At 37.2% G+C, this 21,865-nt stretch overlaps 1 protein-coding gene across 1 annotated transcript in view; it reads left to right on the forward strand.

Annotated features, from left to right (window-relative positions):
- Window positions 1-1,281: 1,281 nt before the first annotated feature.
- The window catches only part of LOC137084455 (voltage-dependent T-type calcium channel subunit alpha-1H-like), a 35,201-nt gene continuing 14,617 nt past the window's right edge, over window positions 1,282-21,865 (forward strand). Inside the window, exons 1-15 of the mRNA XM_067450726.1 lie at window positions 1,282-1,557; window positions 1,723-1,882; window positions 5,553-5,859; window positions 8,582-8,674; window positions 9,378-9,843; window positions 11,147-11,457; window positions 13,989-14,140; window positions 15,023-15,208; window positions 15,407-15,524; window positions 16,256-16,411; window positions 18,232-18,576; window positions 20,978-21,078; window positions 21,157-21,274; window positions 21,367-21,435; window positions 21,518-21,699. Coding sequence (XP_067306827.1) covers window positions 1,725-1,882; window positions 5,553-5,859; window positions 8,582-8,674; window positions 9,378-9,843; window positions 11,147-11,457; window positions 13,989-14,140; window positions 15,023-15,208; window positions 15,407-15,524; window positions 16,256-16,411; window positions 18,232-18,576; window positions 20,978-21,078; window positions 21,157-21,274; window positions 21,367-21,435; window positions 21,518-21,699 — 2,762 coding nt within the window. The 5' untranslated portion in view covers window positions 1,282-1,557; window positions 1,723-1,724. The remainder of the gene's footprint in view (window positions 1,558-1,722; window positions 1,883-5,552; window positions 5,860-8,581; window positions 8,675-9,377; window positions 9,844-11,146; window positions 11,458-13,988; window positions 14,141-15,022; window positions 15,209-15,406; window positions 15,525-16,255; window positions 16,412-18,231; window positions 18,577-20,977; window positions 21,079-21,156; window positions 21,275-21,366; window positions 21,436-21,517; window positions 21,700-21,865) is intronic.

A 21,865-nucleotide genomic window follows, 5' to 3' on the forward strand; every position in this document is an offset into this window, starting at 1 on the left:
AAGGCGTTGATAAATGTGTGTTAGGTGGCGCTAGATTTACTAAACAGGGCAAATTAGCATGAGTGTGCAATCCCATAAAAGCGTTAATGGGAGTGGAAAGTTCTGCATGCGATCTACTGACGACATGCAAATTAAAGAACACAGATTACAGCCAGATCATGACCAATGCAATCTAACAAGAACAGCGCAAATTAGCGTCAGGTTTAAGACATGCTTTTTTTGGGCTGTAAATATTGGCGCAAATACAAATTAATTGATGAGCTCAAACCTTGTTAAATCATGTTGTGTGATTTCTTTCCATGTTGTGTGATTCCTTGTGTGAAATACTCTCCTCCCATACATGTTGCGTCTGAAAGCAAAAATCCTACAAATGCATATGTAATAAGTTCAGCAGCAAAAATAACTTTGTCCATGTCTCTTTACTGCAAAATGTTCACTGTCTTTAGTAAATCCTGACATATTTTTAAACTAACAATAATGGGGAGAAAAAAACAACTACAAAAGTTAAAAAAAACAGCTACTGTAACAGCGAATCAACAGTCATATAACAGTAACTGCATACATTCTTCATTCTGCAATGCATGTGGGAAACTCACAAACCCTGAACATTTCACACAATTTTAAATTCTTTCTTCCAACAACTGTTTCCCTTGATAGGGCAACATATAGGAGGATTCTGTTGGTCTCAATGTATTTTGAAGATAATCACATTTCTTAGTATTGTAGGCAATGTGCATGCTTTTTTACTGTGTATATCTAGTGCTCCTCTAGTTAAAAGAACGCATAAAAACTCACCTCATAATAATGTGTCCATTTGCAATATGATATATTTTAATTACAACATAGCTGAAATCTAATTCCCATTTATTTCTCAAAGTATTTAATAAAACTTCCCTCAATTTGTTTAAAAAAAATGTCCATTTGGTAGATTTTGAAACAGTTAAAGGGATACTTCACAGCTTTTTCATATTAAACTATGTTATTCCCTTAACTAAGACGAGTTGATAAATACCTCTCTCATCTGAGTGCGTGCACTTAATCTCTGACACGTGGTAACCATCTGATAGCATTTAGCTTAGCCCACTAAGCCCAGTTCATTCACTATGGTACCAAACAGAGATCAAGTTAGAAGCCACCAAACACCTCCACGTTTTCCCTATTTAAATACAGTTATACGAATAATTGAATGATCAAGTATGATGGCATAAAATAAAACGTGGAGCTTTTCTAAGCAGATTAAAAAGGAGAACTATAATGTAAGGCGGAATAGCACTTCTGAGAGTACTATGACTCGGCACAGTAAAAAGTCTCGGCTGAAACATTCTCCCTCACATATCCCCAATCCCCCCTATTGACAGAAATGAGAGTGGGAGGGGGAGATGTGAGGGAGTTTGTGTTCAACTATTGGTGTAACTGTATTTAAATAGGGAAAACGTGGAGGTGCTTGGTCGCACTTGATCTCTGTTTGGTACCATAGTGAATGAACTGGGCTTAGTGGGCTAAGCAAATGCTATCAGAATGTCACCGAGATTAAGTGCACGCACTGAGACGAGAGAGGTATGTATCAACTCGTCTTAGTTAAGGGAATAACATAGTTTAATATGAAAAAGCGTTGAAGTATCCCTTTAATGGTTAATAGAATGTTATGCAAACTTTAAAAGCAGTATATTTGCACAGGATAATTAAAATGCGTCTGTGTTTTCTTATCCCTTTGTGTTTCAGGTATGAGGATACTGGTGACTCTGCTTCTTGAAACTCTCCCTGCATTAGGCAACATCCTCCTGCTGTGCTTATTTATTTTTTATATATTTGGAATTGTTGGGGTGCAGCTGTGGGCTGGAATTTTGAGGAACCGGTGTTTCATGCCAGATGACGTCAAAACGTAAGTACTGTCCTGCTCTTATTTAACGGGCAGCCTTCTTCCCCTCTTCTCCTCTTTTACCCTATCTCCGCTGGGAGCATATCAACGCTACCAGTATGATCCAAAGTGGCAGCAAACTGTTGCCAGCAGCAATGGCATTTCAGCCACTGACAGTCTTGTAAACTGAGCATTGCACCCTGGCGTCAAATCAGTGCTGGGCATTGGTCCCCGAGCACTGAAGGTACACACACCTCCAATAAAGGTACAAGAGTAAAATTACACAAAAGAGTCTCTGATGTAGGCATTGATGAGTACAGACTGCAGTTGTCAAAAAGGGTTTGAATTGTAAATCCTATATTTTGATGTAATGTGGGGAATTGGTGCTCTGTGAATGCATGCATTTGTGTAACGGCTCTGTAATTAAATTTTTCATCGGCCAGTTCTTATTTTGCAGGAAAGACAAGCTAGTTTTTATTTAATTGAGATTAAATTATACTAAGCACGGCATATGATGGCAGTAAAAGCAGAGTTTTGACCCGTTTCAGCCTTAACATGCATTCAGTTGATTACCTTTTTTCTTAGCAGTACCATTTGTGACATGATATGAATCAAAAAGTGTCCATGAGAAAGAAAAGGAAAACATAAAACAAAAAAAACAAAAATGTACTCTTTGTGTCCTGATGGTTTCAGATGGTTTTGAACAATATTTATACAATTTTCAAGTTTAAATGTAATGACTCTCAAGCTGCTTTTCCAGGGTTTAAGTGAAAACACAACTGGAAACATTCCTTACATTCTAAGAACCAATCGGACTAACGGTGGTAAAGTGGCTTATATGTTGTGGTGAAACCGAAATAAAATGTGTCAACATCTTAATCCATATTTAAAAAAGTTTTAACTCCCTCGCGCAGCATTATAAACAGAAACGCTGTGTCAAGAGCTGCTCGCGTGACCACTGCACTTTGCTTAATTAAATATTTTCTAATCGTTTCGTTTAAAAGTGGACATTTCAAGCTTTCTATACGCATATTTGTCATGTCTGTGAGGCGAGTAGCTGCTGAGTTTCGGTTTATTTATGAGACGCGCGCTCCAGTTCATGAGCAATGAAAGCGATCACTCCCACGACTTCACCTCACGATTATAGTCTGCTATTTGCTTTTTATTTATTAAATCCAGGCAATTGGCCTAAGAAACCTTTTTTTTTAATTAAGATACAGTTTAAACAAAACGAAATAAATGCTTTCTACAAAACAAAACTTAATATTAACCCTCTGGGGTTCTTCATTTATGGGTCACACTCAGGACCTTCGGGTCTAAAAGGACCCGGAGGTCGGGAATAAAAAAAAAAAACAATTGAGTAAAATCAATGAAATATATTTTTGTTCAATAATATTTTTTCTTTTCTTTTTTGGTGTTTTGAGATAATTTTATGATTTATAAATAATATTTATGCAATAATTATGACCCATTTTTTCCCATTGAATATAATAGAATTTTTTTTTATTTATTTTTTCCTTTTTTATTAAAGCTGTATTTCATTTTAGAGTCAAGCCTAGGACTCATGAAAGCATTTTTTTTTATTTGATTGGTGCCATCTGGTGGACACAGTGAGCATTTTTATCACGCAATAGCACATTTTTACCACTAGAGTGCATTACAGAACCTGTGTGTGTGTGTGTGTGTGTGAGTTTTTGTTTGTCTGTTTTGCACTCTTGATGTTTTAGAGATTCACCCCTTCACTGTTGAGTCCTTTTTTTCTGCATCCTGGCTGATTTGTAGATTATATGCACAAAAAACTCTGTATTTTCATATTTTTGCCAATTTCCCATTCATTTCCTATGGGGGTCTTTTTTGACCCGAAGGCCCCGAGTGTGACTATTTTTTTTACGACCACTTAGACTTTTCCAATCCTGTCCCCAATTTTTTTTTCTGTCCATATACCAAGTACCAATACCCTCACCAAGTTTCGTACCATTCAGATGAAGCTACGATTTTTAACATTTCTTTCAAAAAAAAATTCGGGTCAGAAATGACCGAAGAACCCCAGAGGGTTAAACTAAATAACCATCAAAATCATTTCTGACCCACTCGCATCTATTCACTTATCATAATCAGATGAAATGTAAAAATAATATAATATTTAAACATAAATATGAAGGAAAAAACACATTGTTTAATGGCTACAACAAAGTAAGCTACAGATAAATGAGCTGGATTTGAGCAAACATCAGTTTACCGGTGAGCGGATCATGAGCGCACGCGCGCCTGCGGATTATTGAGCGGAGTCAAGTCAACTTTATTTATAGCCTATAGCGCTTTTACAATGATGATTGTTTCAAAGCAGCTTCAAAGTGTTAAACATGAAAATATTGCAACAAAATTTTATTCAGCTGTACAGTCGCTGTGGAGAAAACAGCGATGTTATCAACTCATTTAAGTTTATCAATGTAGTTTTATCATGAGCCTCACCAGTCCGCTTCGCTGTTCTCATCAAAACGCCCACGTATTGAACAATGGTCGGGTTTAAATCAGGCTCGGGCTCATAATTACAGTTAATGTGTCGGGCCTGGCCGGGCTCGGACACAACGTGCTTGGGTAGGGTCGGGCTTGATTTTTTTTGAGCCCGATCTAACCTCTACTTTCAGCATTGATGGTGCCTTTCCAGATGTGTAAGCTGCCCATGCCACACGCACTCATGCAACCCCATAACATCAGAGATGCAGGCTTCTGAATTGAGCGCTGATAACAACTTGGGTTGTCTTTGTCCTCTTCAGTCTGGATGACATTGCGTCCTAGTTTTCCAAAAAGAACTTCATATTTTGATTCGTCTGACCACAGAGCAGTTTTCCACTTTGCCACAGTCCATTTTAAATGAGCCTTGGCCCAGAGAAAACACCTGCGCTTCTGGATCATGTTTAGATAAGGCTTCTTTTTTGACCTATAGAGTTTTACCGGCAACGGAGAATAGCACGGTGGATTGTGTTCACCGACAATGTTTTCTGGAAGTATTCCTGAGCCCATGTTTTGATTTCCATTACAGTAGCATTCCTGTATGTGATGCAGTGCTGTCTAAGGGCCTGAAGATCCTGGGCATCCAGTATGGTTTTCTGGCCTTGACCAGAGCACAGAGATTGTTCCAGATTCTCTGACTCTTTGGATGATATTATGCACTGTAGATCATGATAACTTCAAAATCTTTGCAATTTTTTAGAGAAACTCCTTTCTGATATTGCTCCACTATTTTTCGCCCCAGCATTGGGGGAATTGGTGATCCTCTGCCAATCTTGAATTCTGAGAGACACTGTTACTCTGAGAGACTCTTTTTATACCCAATCATGTTGCCAACTGAGCTAAAAATTTGCAAATTGATCCTCCTGTTCCTTTACATTTGTAAATGTACATTTAGCTTTTCCAGCCTCGTATTGCTGCTACCTGTCCCAACTTTTTGGGAATATGTAGCTCTCATGAAATCCAAAATGAGCCAATATTTGGCATGCCATTTCAAAATGTCTAACTTTCAACATTTCTTCTATATTCTATTGTGAATAAAATATAAATTTTAAAATTTATAAAAAAGATTTGTAAATGATTGCATTCCTTTTTTATTCACAATTTCTACAGTGTCACAACTTTTTTTAAATCGGTAAGCAAATGCCGTATATTTCACTTTGTTTTTTATCTGTCTCCACAGCCTTTATAATCTCACCATGAGTCCATATTATATGGGTGAAGAAGGTGAGGACAACCCCTTCATCTGCTCCACCATCAGGGCAAACGGCATGCTGCGGTGCAGTGACGTGCCCCACCTCAACGAGGGTGTGGAGTGCACATTAAATCCACCTCCACTTGGGCATGCCTATGCTGGGCTGAATGGGACCAACAACAGCTGCATTAACTGGAATTTATATTACAATGTGTGTGAGGCCGGGGAGCTCAACCCGCACAAAGGGGCAGTGAACTTTGATAACATCGGATATGCCTGGATTGCGATATTTCAGGTACATTCCTCTTGGAATCCTATGTTTTATCCCTTTTCCACATGTCACCAATGGTCTTATTGTTGGACACTCTGGGAGTGTGAATGCATTAGTAAGTGTTCTATTTCCTGAAGTCAAAGGCCCTAGTTATTCCAAAGATAGATGAGGCTTTTTACAACTTTTTATTGCTTGATTTTCTTCTTGAAAGAACAAAGTCTTGTTAAGCATGCTCCAACCACACCAAATAATTGAATCTCCTCTGAGCAAATGTCTGTTTTAGTCATTTCTGCCCCTTTCCTGGAAGGAGATGTGATGAGATTTTTAGATGGGTGTGGAAATTAAATAAGAAAAGAAAAACTGTCCCGCTGCATATTAACTCATTAGTACTTTCAATCCATCCTCATCAGAAGAGTTGAATCACCACACTAATGGCACAGACCCCTGTTTAAGACTATTTAATATGCACTGTCATGCCCTTGGTGGAGGGGTGCATTAGGCCCACTGTAAGGTCAATGAGACCTGGACAATGGAGCACAATGAGACCTGTAATAATTCTCGGTCTCATTTGTCCAAGTGGGTCAGTCACATGGTGTTCCTTTTTGCTGGGCTATCCGGTTGTTAAGGCTGACGTCATGCGGCAGCGCTTCCGGGTCCAAACGCTCTATCTTATACCACAATAAAAACTACAAACCGTGCTAATATACACACACAATGTGGTGTGATACTACAAAAAAGCTATAATCATAACCTTTTTCTCCATACCAAAAATCCAGATGGCCAGACAGTGATTCATCTTTTTTAAATCGTTAAAATATTAATGTATGTGACGCTGTGAGCACAGAGACTGTTGTGTAGACTGTAAGTATTTAAAATGTTCAACTTTTTTAAACGTTTGATGTTTAATATGAATAAATCGCGCTCAGAAACGGGCGTCAATGGCATTCTCAAGTGAAACGAGTTGAGGCTTGGACCCAGAAACGGCTTTCCTTACGTCACGATTTAACAAGTAGATAAAGATTGTACGGGGTATGCAATTATAAAAGAAGGCCTGAAGGGTTTTCATCTGTGTTGACATAAGATATTAATAGGACCTGGATTGTACTCATAAGATGACACCTCGGGGAGAAGGTTTTTGTTTTTTAGACCTTCCTATATAATAGTTACTGTAAAAATTTTTTATTTTTTTTTATTGTCCATCATTTCAGATATTTGTAATTTGTCAGATATTTTCCTACATTATTTTAAATGTTGAAAGTATTAGTTAACTGTTAAGTTTTGCTGTCTATTAAATTTAAGCCACAAATACATTTATTTATTAACAACAACAAAAACTTTCCATAACCTATTTCCATCAGAGAATGCTATTAAACAATGTGTCGTTTGAGGTCTGTTGGAATTTTTGTTTTCAGAAAACAGAAACATGTAAGGGATAATCCACGGCTAGCCATGCATTAAAGGATTTTAATGCACGGCGTAGAGGCGAAGAACCCCCCGACGCGAAGCGGAGGGTGGTTGCTTCTAGGTCGTGCATTAAAATCATTTAATGCATGGCTAGCCGTGGATTATCCCGCTTATACCATGGTTATGTGCCAAGTTAAAAACAAGTTAAAGCTGTACTGATGTTTTTTGAGAGACGGGTTAAAATGACGGTTGTTTTCTTACGTCTCGTTAGTTCTAGCACACTGTCGCTTTAAATAAAGCAGAGCCATCGAAATGTTTTTATATGAACAAATTACCACATTTATTTAAAATCATTATAGAGAGAGAGAGAGAGAGAGAGAGAGAGAGAGAGAGAGAGAGAGAGATGCGTTTGCGATCTCTTCATGTCAGTCTGAAGATCCCGTCGTTGCTTGAGCATATCGAACATAAATTAATGATTATTTAATGGATTTATTAAAATTATTTATGAATGACAGGCAACACTGCAGTGACAAGGCAATCTTTATTTGAACGAATCATCATTATGTAGCCTAGTGTGAACCCCGCATCAACCTATAAAGACACATTACATTTAATGCATTAAATTAAATAATATAGGTGCTCGAGTCTGTCAATGTAGGTGTCACGACCATCATAGAATGTAAAAAAACGCACGACACACGCCGACATGTTCCGCAACTCGGTGTATGCAGGTGTCATGTCAGTGTCAGTGTTGGTCGCGATAATGTCAGTGACATGACAATGAAGACCGCATGTGCCACGGATGTGCCAACACGCGCAAAGTTATAGATATGTATACGTATACATATCTGCGCTTTATTGGCTTCTGTGTGTCACGTCATGTCTCATGTCACTTAATGTTGCCATTGATATGTATACATATCTGTGGCTGATACTGCCAGTGTTTATAGTGGCGGATTAATTTCGAACTGTAATCAAACTGACTGGAACTACCTGTGCATTAAACGGTTTTACTGCACACCTTCCAGCCAATCAGAATCGAGTATTAAAACAGACCATGGTATAATTCACAAATATTCTCCAGTGATGTGTGTTTATTGTTGAACATAGTTAGCAGGTAAGTCAAAACCAGTTAGATTGTGAAAAAATACAGTTTTGCAGGCTTTCCATTCCACAAGCAAACTCTCAAAACTCAGTGTTTGAGCCACCAGCAATCTGCACAGTTGGAAATGTGAGCCAGGCCCCTGAGACTGCTATTCTTTAGGGCCAAACTCAAGATAATGATCACTTAAATCTTCCATCTCACAGCATTTCTTCTTAATTTCTCTTCTGTTTTTTGCAGGTTATTACTTTGGAAGGATGGGCGGACATAATGTATTATGTCATGGATGCGCACTCCTTTTACAATTTTATATATTTTATATTTCTTATTATAGTAAGTATACTGTAACACGTTTCATATTTTCAGCCTGTTTCACGCCATATATATGAGTAGAGCACAATGACAGGAAGTGGAATTTATTAAATTACAATTCAGACAAATTTAACTGGTCTATACATTTGTGAAGTATTAAGTAGTATTTACAAATGTACAGGTGACATTACAAATAGATCTGATACTCAGCTTAAATGAACCTTATTTAGAATCTGTCCTAAATTTGAATTCAAATGCAGGAATTTTACTTGAGAATGACTTTAAAATTACAGCTCAGTTCCTGAGTTTGAACTGAGCAGAACCCTGGTTAATATGAATGGTAAAATATACACACAACATTGATAATAATAAGAAATCAAATCAGCATTTTAGAATAACTTATGAAGAATCATGTGACACTGAAGACTAATGTAATGATGCTGAAAATTCAACTTTGTCATCACAGGAATAATTACATTTTAAAATATATTAAAAATATTATTAATAATTAATTCTTTAATGCAAAATAATAATATTTTACAATACTGCGGTTTTACTGGATATTATATTTTTTTTAAATGCAGCCTCTGTGAGCATTAGACAAACATTTGAATTATAGTGTGTGCACTACTTACATGTGAGGTGTAAAACAAGCATTAAATAGGCATTAAAGAGACTCCACATGTTCATAATGGTAAACTAAAGTGACCTTTGTGTCCCTCAGGTCGGTTCCTTCTTCATGATAAACCTGTGCCTGGTGGTAATAGCAACCCAGTTTGCTAAAACCAAGCAGTGTAAGAGCCAGCAGATGCAAAATCTTGCCAGATACTCTGAGCTGGGGAGCTGCTACAAGGAGATGCTCGAGTACATCAGCCGCCTGTACCGGAAAGTCTGGAAGAACAGAAATAAAGTACACCCCATCAGCGTGCTGAGTGGAGGAGGAGGAGCAGGAGGAGGAGGCAGTGGCGACGGGGTCACCGGTCACAGCATGTCCATTCACAACCTATTCGAACAGCACCAACAACAGCACCTCAGCAATGGCAACCCCAGTCCTGTGGCCTCTACTGGACCCGGCGAGGCTCTGGAAATGGTGTCGAATGGGAACTATTATGGGGGAACTATTAACTACCCAACCATCTTCCCAACCATGGATCCTTTTGAGAAGCTACACCAGCTCATAGGAGAACATAGTAAGTTTTTCATAGACTTCATTTCCACTTCCAGTCAGGTCTATTTGTATTCGCCCTATACAGCCTGTTTCAGGTTAAAGAAAGGCATTCTGAGAAATAATTGTCAGGCAGCCCTTTACGAATGCGACAGAAAATCGATACTTCAAATGTTAAAGTCATTAACACCATCTTTTAAGGAGTGAGGCAATAGCCAGCACTCCAGCGATTGCGGCCATCAAGCCCTTTGAAATCCTATGTTAACCGTTGATTCCTTTTGTTAGACAGAGGCAGCTGGCTTTTTTTGTCATTGGAGGGAAAAGATCAGTTGGTTTTCAAGGGTTCAGGCTGCTGGGGGTTCTAGCTGAGTAGCATTAAAGATTTAGTTTACCCAAATAAATAAAAAATTCTCATCATCTCATGTCTTTCCAAACTCAACTTAATATTTACCACAGCTCTCATTTAATCCAAATTCACATATTCATGTATGTCTGTAAGACATCAGTGATCAGAAATGCCACTAGCTTGATAAAACTGGGAGTAAATGCATAAAGTCAAAATGCACTAAAGGCTGAGTTGAATTTTCTGTTTAATGTAAGTCAAAATTGACATTAAATGTTGAGTTTTGTCTGTCTGACACAGAATAAGAGGCAAAACACTTAGCATGAACGAAAGACGAGTAGACCGTTTTCTTACTACAGTATTAACCAAAAAATAATATCAGAAGTTCTTTGTACAAGCTGTTACACTCCTTTAGGCAAATTTTCAGAAATATGAAAGATTTGGAAATTCATTTCTACATCAGTCTGTTGCAGAATGACTATTTGTGGATTTCTGTATCCGAATATATTGAGCACTGTCCTGACTGTGACTAGAATATAAACCAATAGACTTACTAGTTAAAGTAACTGGTAAAGCGGAACAAATTAGGTCTAGATACTATGTGTAATCATTGAAGTACATGACCTTACAATACACATTAGGTTAATTGTAAGATCTATTAAAGTTTGAGTTAAATTCCAGGTTGAATAAATCATGTGAATGATAAATCATGAGTCAGACAAATCAGCTATTGGTGTCTGGGAATGTTACTTTTAAAAGTAACATGATTACAGTATTGCATTACAAACTGCAGTATTAAACATAACTAATTATGATATGGTCTTTTTATGTGAAGTAATGTAAAACACTTCATTAACATTTTAATTGTACCCTTATATATAAAATGCATGTTTGCTTCCTAAAGCAAATGTAATGGTTCATTCATGTTTCCTTAATGTATTGAAAGGTAGCAACTGTTGACTGACTGTGCTTTTCCCCCCTGTAGGCCACAGTCATGTGCTGTTGCAAATAGCAGGTGTGGTGCCCACTCAGATGCTCCTTGAGCTCCTGAGTTGCCCATTTTGTGCAAGGGCCCTAGAGACCATCGATCTGGAGCTGACTGATTCAGAAGGGGAGATGGTCTCCAATGGAGCAGAGCCCAGCCGAGCAAACACCCTTGGGATCCGCCTGCCTCAGTACTGGGAGAACTTCCGGGACAAATTGACCCAAATAGTGGATAGCAAATATTTTAATCAAGGGATCATGTTTGCTATCCTTCTCAACACACTCAGTATGGGGATTGAACACCATGATCAGGTGAGTGCAAGTGTGGGTTCCTTCATGAATATTCTGAATGCTTCCATTGCTTTAATAGAGTGTGCGGGGATGATGTATTTTTGTTGGCCGAGACCCAAAAACATAAAAATTTTAAGCACTTTCGTTTTTATTGGCATGAAGACGATTGGTTTTTAATAGGTTTTTGGTTAAATGCTTGTAATACAGTCTTTGGCTAACACAAGCTCAAGACATTTTCACATTCTATTCTGTGATGTAAAATACATAAGTATTAATGTACCGCCCTTGTAATTTTATTAAAGCTTTTACTTTAAAAAAGTCTTTAAAAAGGCAGCTGCTAACAGATGGCTAAATGAGGGCTAGGAACAGGCAAACTCCTTTTCTCACTAGTCAGCTTTTACAGCTTTGCTGTGTTTTTATTGCACTTTTGCTCAAAGTTTCAGGGGAAATGTTTTTTTTAAATCAAGAGTTTTTAAAAAGCTTACTGGTGGTGACGAAGTCGTGTATGTGGTGTAGTATAATATAATACATTGTTATTTTCTACAATAATTCAGAATCCAGTGTGAAAAAATCATTTTAGCTTTTCTAGGTTGGTCTATAAAATGTCATAACTTTAGTGCTTCATATCAATTGTTGTAAAGGAAAAATATAATGGTTTATATAATGATTGTTAAAGACGATCAAAGGAAAAAAAAGTAGTCATTTGCAATTAAACTAAATGTCTTTGTGACATGCACAGAGGTTAGCTATCTATTTATTTTTCATCTATAAACAATGATGAGGATTTGTAGTCTTATTGGACAAACAGATCTCCTGGTTACATAACTGTGTTGTGCTGCAATGCCTCTGACAGCACCTCTATCTCTCCTCACCATGTTATTGGGATGTTACTACTCATGGTTTCGCACCCAATTCTGTGGCTTGACATTTAGCCTATCTGATAGAGGTCTCACAGAAAGGAATGTGTGTGGAAGCAATACTGACATTTTCTGCAGCTGGTTTTAAGGACAATACTGAAGAATTGAGTCTTCTTGTGTATAAAACAGAATAATGTTATGCAGTGGAATTAAACATTTACTGACATTGTTGTAATAGTAATAATGTTGGATTAACAATATAGATAGTACAATGGCCTACTGCCAAGGTTTTGGTTAGTTGACTCAAGTGCTAAGATACAATTTTTTATGCCTTGCAAAGTGTGCTGTACTAAATGTTGCTGTCATTTTGGTTTATTTAAATATGATTTAGTTTACTAGCTTATTACTAGCTTTCTAACACAAAAAAAATGTCAAAATGAGGGTGGTGTGCAACAAACTTCCACATTCTATAAAACAGATTGCATTACTTCCGGGTTAGGTGTTTTGTATGTGCTTCATTTAATTTAGATATTTTACTCTAGACACCTTCAAAGAAGCAAGCAAAGGTGAGCATAACCAATGACCATTGTTTTCTTCTTCTCACTAACATTAAGGTATTTAATTTGAATAAAATGACAACAATAAAAGCTAGGTCAGCTGATTACCTTAAAAGTCTATAGAGATCGCCGTCAGTTTGTACAGCCGATGAGTCCCGGTTTCCTGTTTGTTTATGTGATGTTCAGCATTGAGCCTAATGCGTAAAGAGATTGTGATTAATATTGTTAATCTGCTATAAGTTAGTTTGTAAAGCGATTGATGTTCTGTGTCTGGGAGAGAGTGGAGCCTGGCGTGCTTATAACAATTCAGTAGTAGGAATTATTAACTAAAAATAAACTTATTTAAATAAACATAAAATTATCCTCTAAATGAGGAGAGAGAGAGAGAGAGAGAGAGAGAGAGAGAGAGAGAGAGAGAGAGAGAGAGAGAGAGAGAGAGAGAGAGAGAGAGATTGCCCGTAGCAAGGGTGATTGTCTAACAGTTTGACATATTGATTTGATAACAGTGTGTTAATGTGAACAGTATCCAGGTGAATGCTACTCTTATAATGGGCAGCAGAACTAAAAGCTTCATACCATTTATGCCTTCTTTAGAATGCGTTCATTGATTTGCACTGTGCTAAAGAACTGAAGAGTGCAGTGGTAATTCTAAAGAGTTGGTACAGTCTGCATCAGCAAATGTAATGAAACTAATTCTCTGGCCATGAAACTGCTTATGATGGACAGATTTTAGAAGTAGTGTGGCTTTGCTCTCAATAAAAAAGCTTATAATGCTTAGGGTTTAATTTTGCTTATCCAAGCTCAGCGCTGGAGCTGTTTGTGTAAAAGTGAACAATTGTAATTTCTTCATAAGTGAGCTGAAATATCTTTCTCATTTGGCCCAGAGGTACTGTGTTAAATAAACACTCCATTTATCATTTGACTGTGCTCAATAGTTTTGCAGTTCTCTGTATTTATATACAGTACTCTGACTCCCACCCTCAGGCATTTCATGTGATGATGTGAGAGTAAAGGTGTGTGAAGGTTCCATTATGAGGGTCAGTGATTAAGGTCACTCACATGTTGTACTCCCTGCAGTATCTTGGCATGACTTTGGTTTGCAGAAGGTAATGAGGTGTGGCTCTGTTTCCTCTCACAGCCCGAGGTGTTGACAACTATTCTGGAGATCAGCAACATCATCTTCACTTGCATGTTTGTCCTTGAGGTTTTTTCCAAACTGCTGGCCTTTGGTGTCTTCAAATACATCATGAACCCCTACAACGTATTTGATGGAATTATTGTAGTCATAAGGTAAGATCTATATCTATATCTATACCCCTGTTGAATAATCCAGCATGAATTCCATGCTGGTCCAGGCTGGCCAGAGCTGGTATAGTGTTGGTCTATAGTGTAGGTCTGTTCTCAAGCAAAACCGATCTAGTGTAGCTAGTCCTTCCACTTTCTATGTTGGTGACCAACAACCAGTCCCAGCATGCAAAATATACCTTATGCTGGTCACCGACAATGCTGGATTTTTCAGCAGGGAATTATATTATATATTATATATTTATTTTATATTGTAACATTCAATAACTCACTACTTTTTTTCAATGTTTTTGAAAGAAATATTTTATGCTCATCAAAACTGCATATATTGATCAATAATTTTCTAAATTCTTATCAATATCAAAAACAGTTGTTCTGCTTTATATATATATATATTTTTAGTATTCTTTGATGAATAGAAAGTTCAAAAAAATTTGATTTATTTGAAATAGAAATTTTGTAACATTATAAAAGTCTTTACTGTAATTTTTTATCAGTTGGCTGCATCCTTCCTGAATAAAAGTATTAATATTAGTATATTTCTTACAACAACAGCAGCAAAAATTTGTATTGACCCCAAACTTTTGAACGATAATAGATAATTAAATATTTTAATAAAATTATACAATAAATATTAAAGATTTTGTGATGATGAAATGAAACATAATGATCATTTTACTCATTTAAAAAAGCTACCCAGATGCTATTGTGAAAGATAGTAGGCATTTTAGCAGGGCTTCTTGTTAAAATGCATATTGTGCTTGTAAGCATACATGCATACGCAATGTGGAGGTTGTGGTTTTTTCATCTGAACTATTAAATGTATAAACTCTAATTACTAAATATAACCATGTGTTTCGATGGCAGTGTGTGGGAGATCCTAGGGCAGATGGATGGTGGCCTTTCAGTGCTGAGGACATTTCGTCTCCTCCGTGTTCTCAAACTGGTGCGCTTCCTCCCTTCACTGCACAGACAGCTGATGGTGCTGATGAAGTCCATGGAAAATGTGGCAACATTCTGCATGCTGCTCATGCTTTTCATCTTCACGTTCAGGTGCAGACCACACCCACACCCTCATTCAACCAGTTAGAACCAGGCTTGTTGCACAATGTCCCCAACACTATAGCTAATCCTGACAGAATTATTTAGAAAACACTGTGCTACATTAATGCATTTTTTTTATGGAATGTAATTCTGCAGCAATTCACTTAAACATTTATATTTTTCATTTTTATTTGACTGTCAATGCAGCATTCTTGGAATGAATCTGTTTGGATGCAAATTCAACCTGAAGATGGAGAATGGAGACACCATTCCTCACAGGAAAAACTTTGATTCCCTGCTGTGGGCCATTGTCACTGTGTTTCAGGTCAGAACAGAAACGGCGCTAGCTGTACATAGATCTGTCTTCCTTACAATGAATAGAGTAGACATTTTTTCATACTGTGAAATATTGACTTATCAAAATGTAAAGTGTGTTGTAAATAATTACTTATTCTTGTCAGGTTAGGGTTATTTATGATTTTAGAAATATTTGCATATCCCATAAACCAATTTCTTAACTCCATATCTATATATTGAGCTAAAATAGTTGCTACTATGCAGTTCACTACAATGGAAAGTGTTTACATCAGCACAATTTTCTGAATTGCTGAACCTGCATTGTATCTTCCTACCACACACATTTACAGCTATTCTCAATAGATAATCGCAACACCATTTTGTGGTTAAAAAATACTTAATTTCTAGACTGGGAAAGCCAATTTCTTTCACTTCAGTAAGGAGCTGAACTCTGAGTCTGAATAGTTTGTACTGTATCATCACAAAACATTATTCAAATTGGAGCTATAGCATCAAATTTTGTATTATTTTCCCCACTGTAATTCAGATACAAGAAAACACATACAGAAAAAACATTGCTCTATTGCACATTTAATTAAAACATCAATGTTTTTTTCCCCTCCTTTCTATATGCAAAGTGCTCCGAATACCCAGAAAAGCACTATATAAATATAACAAATTATTATTATTACTTTCTTTCATCCGCCATTCTCTGTTCTTTGGTGTTTATTAGACGAACTGTTTGTGTATGTATTTCAGATTCTGACCCAGGAAGACTGGAATGTGGTCCTGTATAATGGAATGGCTTCCACCTCACCATGGGCAGCTCTTTACTTTGTGGCTCTGATAACGTTTGGGAATTACGTTCTCTTTAACATCCTTGTGGCCATCTTAGTGGAGGGGTTTCAAGCTGAGGTATATATATATAATTACAGCTTGCTCAGTTACAGTGTTTTGTTTATATTTCTTAATGCAGATAGTCTGGGGAGTTAAACTTCAATACTGCAGTCAACATAAGCCTTTTTATGCTCTACATTACAAAAAAAATCTAAATGTACATCTTATAAACCAATATATCAACTCCACGTCTAAATCTACTGCTAAATACGTCGCTTATATGAAGCTTTGATTTATAGTCGAAAGTCTTTATATGCATTACTTCAGATTTACCTTAACAAGCATTAAAAGGTTTAGTAGCAAAATGGCTGCCTATGCAGTAGAAAGATGAATCCAAAAGAAATTAGACTCTCTAATCAGACCTGATTAGAGAAAACCTAAAGAAGGCTGACATCCTTGATCCTTCCTTTTGCCAAATAAGTAGGAAAACTTCACCACCCATAATGCACTGGGCATGTTGCTGTCCAAGGCCACTCGGGGATACAAAAGTGCCACAGGCACAGAGACTTGCGGCATTGGCTCTGGCTTCAGCCAATTGTCTACGTAAAACTTGCGTTTCAGAATAGAAACATTTACATTAAACATTATTTTGAATGCATGGGAATTCATTTCATGATCTTATTAGAGGGCACATTTGTCAGTCGAATATGTCACTGGGGCTGCTTTATTTCAGTAAAATGACTACTACATCAATACAAAGTCATCTAAAAATTAAAGGGTTAGTTCACCCAAAAATGAAATGTCATTAATGACTCACCCTAATGTACGCTCCACACCCGTAAGACCTCCGTTCATCTTCGGAACACAGTTAAAGATATTTTATATTTAATCCAAGAGCGTATCCAAGTGTATGCACACTATACTGTCCATGTCCAGAAAGGGAATAAAAACATCATCACAGTAGTCCATATGTGACATCAGTTAGTTCATTAGAATCTCTTGAAGCATCGAAAATACATTTTGGTCCAAAAATTAAAAAAACTATGACTTTATTCAGCATTGTCTTCTCTTCCCTGTTTGTTTTCAAACATAAAATAAAGATTCAAATGGTTATGAATCAGCAGATTGATTCATGATTCTGATCGCATATCAAACTGCCAAACTACTCAAAATACGTGACACTGGCGATCCGAATCATGAATCAGTATAGTGTGCATACACTTGGATACGCTTGGGACTAAAAATAACATATCTTAAACTGTGTCTGAAGATGAACGGAGGTCTTACAGGTGTGGAACGACATTAGGGTGAGTCATTAATAACATCAATTTAATTTTTAGGTGAACTAAAACTTTAAGGACACTCGAAAGGAAACACAGCAATTTTGTCGTTTAGGAAATCAGCACTGTGATTGACATGACTAGTGTTAAAGGAACAGAACAGACAATAAAGTCAAACAAACAATTCAATCTTTAGAATCTGCTGTGAAGCGGAGTTTGCACTGAACTGGGAGGAAGCCACACCTTATTTTGGAGCTCCTACCCTGATTTGGATATCTTCAGGCTGCGGCTATACCCTTCTCCAGAATTTGAATTCTTAAGGATGCAGATTTTTCCACAAAATAAGTAGATGCTTTCTCCAGATAGTCTGGGGAGTTAAACTGCATTGCTTGATACAGTGCTGCAGTGGCCCATCTGTCATGCTGGGGACTGTGTGAATTGTTTGAACTTGTTATTAGTAGGTGTAAACCTCGAAAGGCTAAAACAAACAACCCTAACCAAAATATTTCGAACAGAGTATCAGGGCCCTGATAATACGGGCTGTAACAAGCAGTATGTGTAACATGGGCACTATAATGTAACATCTTACAAGGATAACATATTCTTTTACTATCTCAGACTAGCCCAAGAAGTTCTCCGTGCCACTCCAGTGACTCAGGCAGTAACTCGGGCAGCCGTAGATCCAGCTGGACAGGACAGGCGCCGAGTTTGAGAAGGAAGGACACGGCTGGAGACAGGGAATCTCTGCTCTCCGGGAAGGGCAGGGGGAGTTTTGAGGATGAGGACTTGGACAATATCAGTGGGGGCTTACTGCAGGATCCCAGCTCTCTAGATCCCCAGTTCCCCGGCTGCAGCTTTTGGGAAAAACACCTCGACTGGAATAGAAGAAGCCCGTACTTGCATACTGACCTGTCCAGCAACCTGAGCGAAGACGACTCCATGGCAGAAGAGCACATGGATGATGTAAGTCACGGCTTTACGCTGGATAATCACACCTGTCCTGTGCTGTTTATTACAGTCAGGCAGTGCTTATGACTTGTTTTTCAAAGATGTCTTCCCAGGAGTTTGTGTCTTGTGAGGAGATTAATTGGCATGCTGTAATTGATTCAGCGTGGTAGTTTGAAGACAGTAATTATTTTTCTTTGTTTGTGGAAAGTGACCTTTATTAGTGTCCGTGTGATGATATCTGTTCTCTCAAGAGTCTTGTCTTAAAATTGAGTTTTTCATGTGCTGTGAAATTAGCTGAACCAATAGAGCTACAATAAAGGCCCAAGTACATACAAACAACATACACAACTGGTCGAACGTCTGGACACACCTAAACATTCTGAACACTTTACAATAAGGTTTCATTTTTTAACATTAGTTAACTACTGTAGTTAACATGAACTAAGAATGAACAATACTTTTACACAGTATTTATTAATCTTAGTTAATGTTAATTTCAACATTTACTAATACATTATGGAAATCAAATGTTATATTTGTTAACATTAGTTAATGCCCATTTTTAAGACAAAAAATGAAATAGATATTCTTATGAACTTTTTATTCATCAAAGAATCCTGAACAAAAATGTATAATGTTAGCACAAAAATATTAAGCTGCACCATTGTTTTCAACATTGATAATAATAAGGAATGTTTCTTGAGCATCATTTTGGAATGATTTCTGACGAACCATGTGACACTAAAGACTGTAGTAATGATGCTGAAAAAATCTAATTTGCCATCACAGAAATAAATTACAATAAAATATAATCAAATAGAAAGCTGTTATTTTAAAGGGATAGTCCGCCCTAAAATAAAAATTAAGTAATTATTTACTCACCCTGGTGTTTATCTAATGCCGTAGGCGTACTTGCTTTTGCAGACCACAAAAGGAGAAGGATTTTTTTTTTTAAGTACCACTAATGCTCTTCCATATAATTTCAGAGAATAGTGACCAGCAACAAGCCTTTTTATAAAAATGCACAAGAATTACAGAATGATTCCATGCAACACATGCCATATTTTCCAAGTGTTCTGGTGGTATACAATAGCGCTTGGTGAAAACAATTAGAAATGTTATGTTTTTAATGATTCTCACTCATTTGTGAGACTCTCAAGGTATGTGAAATCAACATTAAGAAGAATGTGACATGAAATATAACCCATGTACTTCTAATCCGCTGTGTTTGTCAGGAAGTATCATGTCAAAGTGAATTGGAGCTTTAATAGTCTAATGAATGTGCGGTCGATCACAGAAGATAAAAAAAAAGTGGTTTGTTTTTTCACCAACTCCTATTGTATACCCCCAGAAGGCTTGGAATATATGGCACGTGTTGCATGGAACCATTATGTGACACTTTTGCGTCTTTTATAAAAAGCTTGATTCTGGTCGCTATTCACTGCCATTATACTGTATGGACAACCACGAGTGGGACATTTAAAAAAATAAATTCTCAATTTTTGGTTTCGAAAAAGAAAGAAGAATTTAATTAGAACAACACCAGGGTGAGTAAGTGATAAATTAATTATAATTTTAGGGTGATCGATCCTTTTATTGTAATAATAATTAAAATATTATAACAATACAAATATTATCCCTATTATCACACCCCTATTTTACTTTTAAAAGTAAAATATTGCATTACTATACATTTAGAAAATGTTCTCCAACATTGGGCACTTTTTTTATTCACTATCTGGTCTAGCTTAACCATTTATTTTTATACACTTGACTTTAGATAAAAAAGTTTAAGATGATAAGAAACAATTGTGCCCAAACTTTGACCAGTTCTGTATTTCTGTGTTAGATGTGCAGGTTTATGTGTATGGCTATCACCAGACCAAGCTCAATTTAAGATTGAACATTGGTCTGGGGAGTCTGCTTAGTATTTTCTACTGCACAAAAGAAGTGATCAATGAGCATTATTCAAATGACTCTGTACACAATTGGTTAGTCCTTCAACCAATTAGACCAAAAAAGGCGTGATAAACTAGCATTATTCAAATGACTTTGTATGCGATATGATAGTTCTTTAAACAATCAGTCCACAAGAGGCGTGATCAATGGGCAACGACCCATCGATTCTCTATCCGTCATCGTGTTAAACCCGCCAGTAGCCAGGTGGATAAGCCAGTCTGTAATTGGTTCCTGCAAAAGTGTAACAGAAGCAGTAGAAATTAATGTACAGGTTTCCAGACTGAGTTGCTGGGCGAAATCAAATCGCCGGTAGATCAGGCTGGGTTTACCCAATCTACTAATGCTTTTAAGGAGGTTCTTATCTACTTTAAACACTTAAAACTCCTGGCAGTTTAGAGCTGTAGTAATTAGCCGTAGTTCTTGTTCAATTTGCTGACACCTCTCTCTCGTGTTACAGAGTTTCTGCCTCCGTCTCAAGAGGAGATTGGAAGCATATAAACCAAAGTGGTGTAAAAATCATGAGGACTGGTCCCTTTATCTGTTCTCTCCTCAGAGCAAGTAAGTATTTGCCATCTCCTAGCATCTGCTGAACAAAGGTTCACGTTCATGCCTGTAACTTGTATAATTCTTTCCTAGGTCTCGGATGATGTGTCAAAGGTTAATTTCTTACAAGATGTTTGATCACATAGTCTTGGTTTTTGTCGCCTTAAACTGCATAACCATTGCTATGGAAAGACCCACTATCCAGCCATCTGTAAGTTTGCTTATCTTTAATAGTCCATTTGTATCTATGCCTACTGGATGTATGAGACAGTATATAATGATGTTTTTTTTTTTTCATTTCAGGAGCGACTGTTTCTCAGTGTCTCCAATTATATTTTCACTGGGATCTTTCTTGCTGAAATGACTGTAAAGGTATGATTTTTGATTTTCTTATATATAAAGAGTGCTCATTCCACAAAACAATTGTACAGATGTGATATGGCTTGTGTTAAAGGTGGTGGCCCTTGGCTTCTTCTCCGGGAAGGAGAGTTATCTAAAGAGCAACTGGAATGTTCTGGATGGGATCCTGGTCTTAGTCTCGCTCGTTGATATTCTGGTCTCTCTGGCTCAAGGTGGACACCAAATCTTTGGTATCCTGAGGGTTCTTCGCCTGCTAAGATCTCTTCGGCCGCTGAGGTGAGTCAGTGAAAGGTCACAACGTGCCTGTCTAAGGCGCAATCAATCAATGAAATCCGATACACAGTCATTGCTCCAGTTAGGAAATAAACTGAAGGTTAGTCATGTGGTTGCATTATGTGTATACTCTAAAAGCCCCTTCTCACTGATTCAACTAAAGCTTGAC

This window comes from Pseudorasbora parva, chromosome 8, assembly GCF_024679245.1.
Source record: "Pseudorasbora parva isolate DD20220531a chromosome 8, ASM2467924v1, whole genome shotgun sequence".
Taxonomy (NCBI): Eukaryota; Metazoa; Chordata; class Actinopteri; order Cypriniformes; family Gobionidae; genus Pseudorasbora; species Pseudorasbora parva.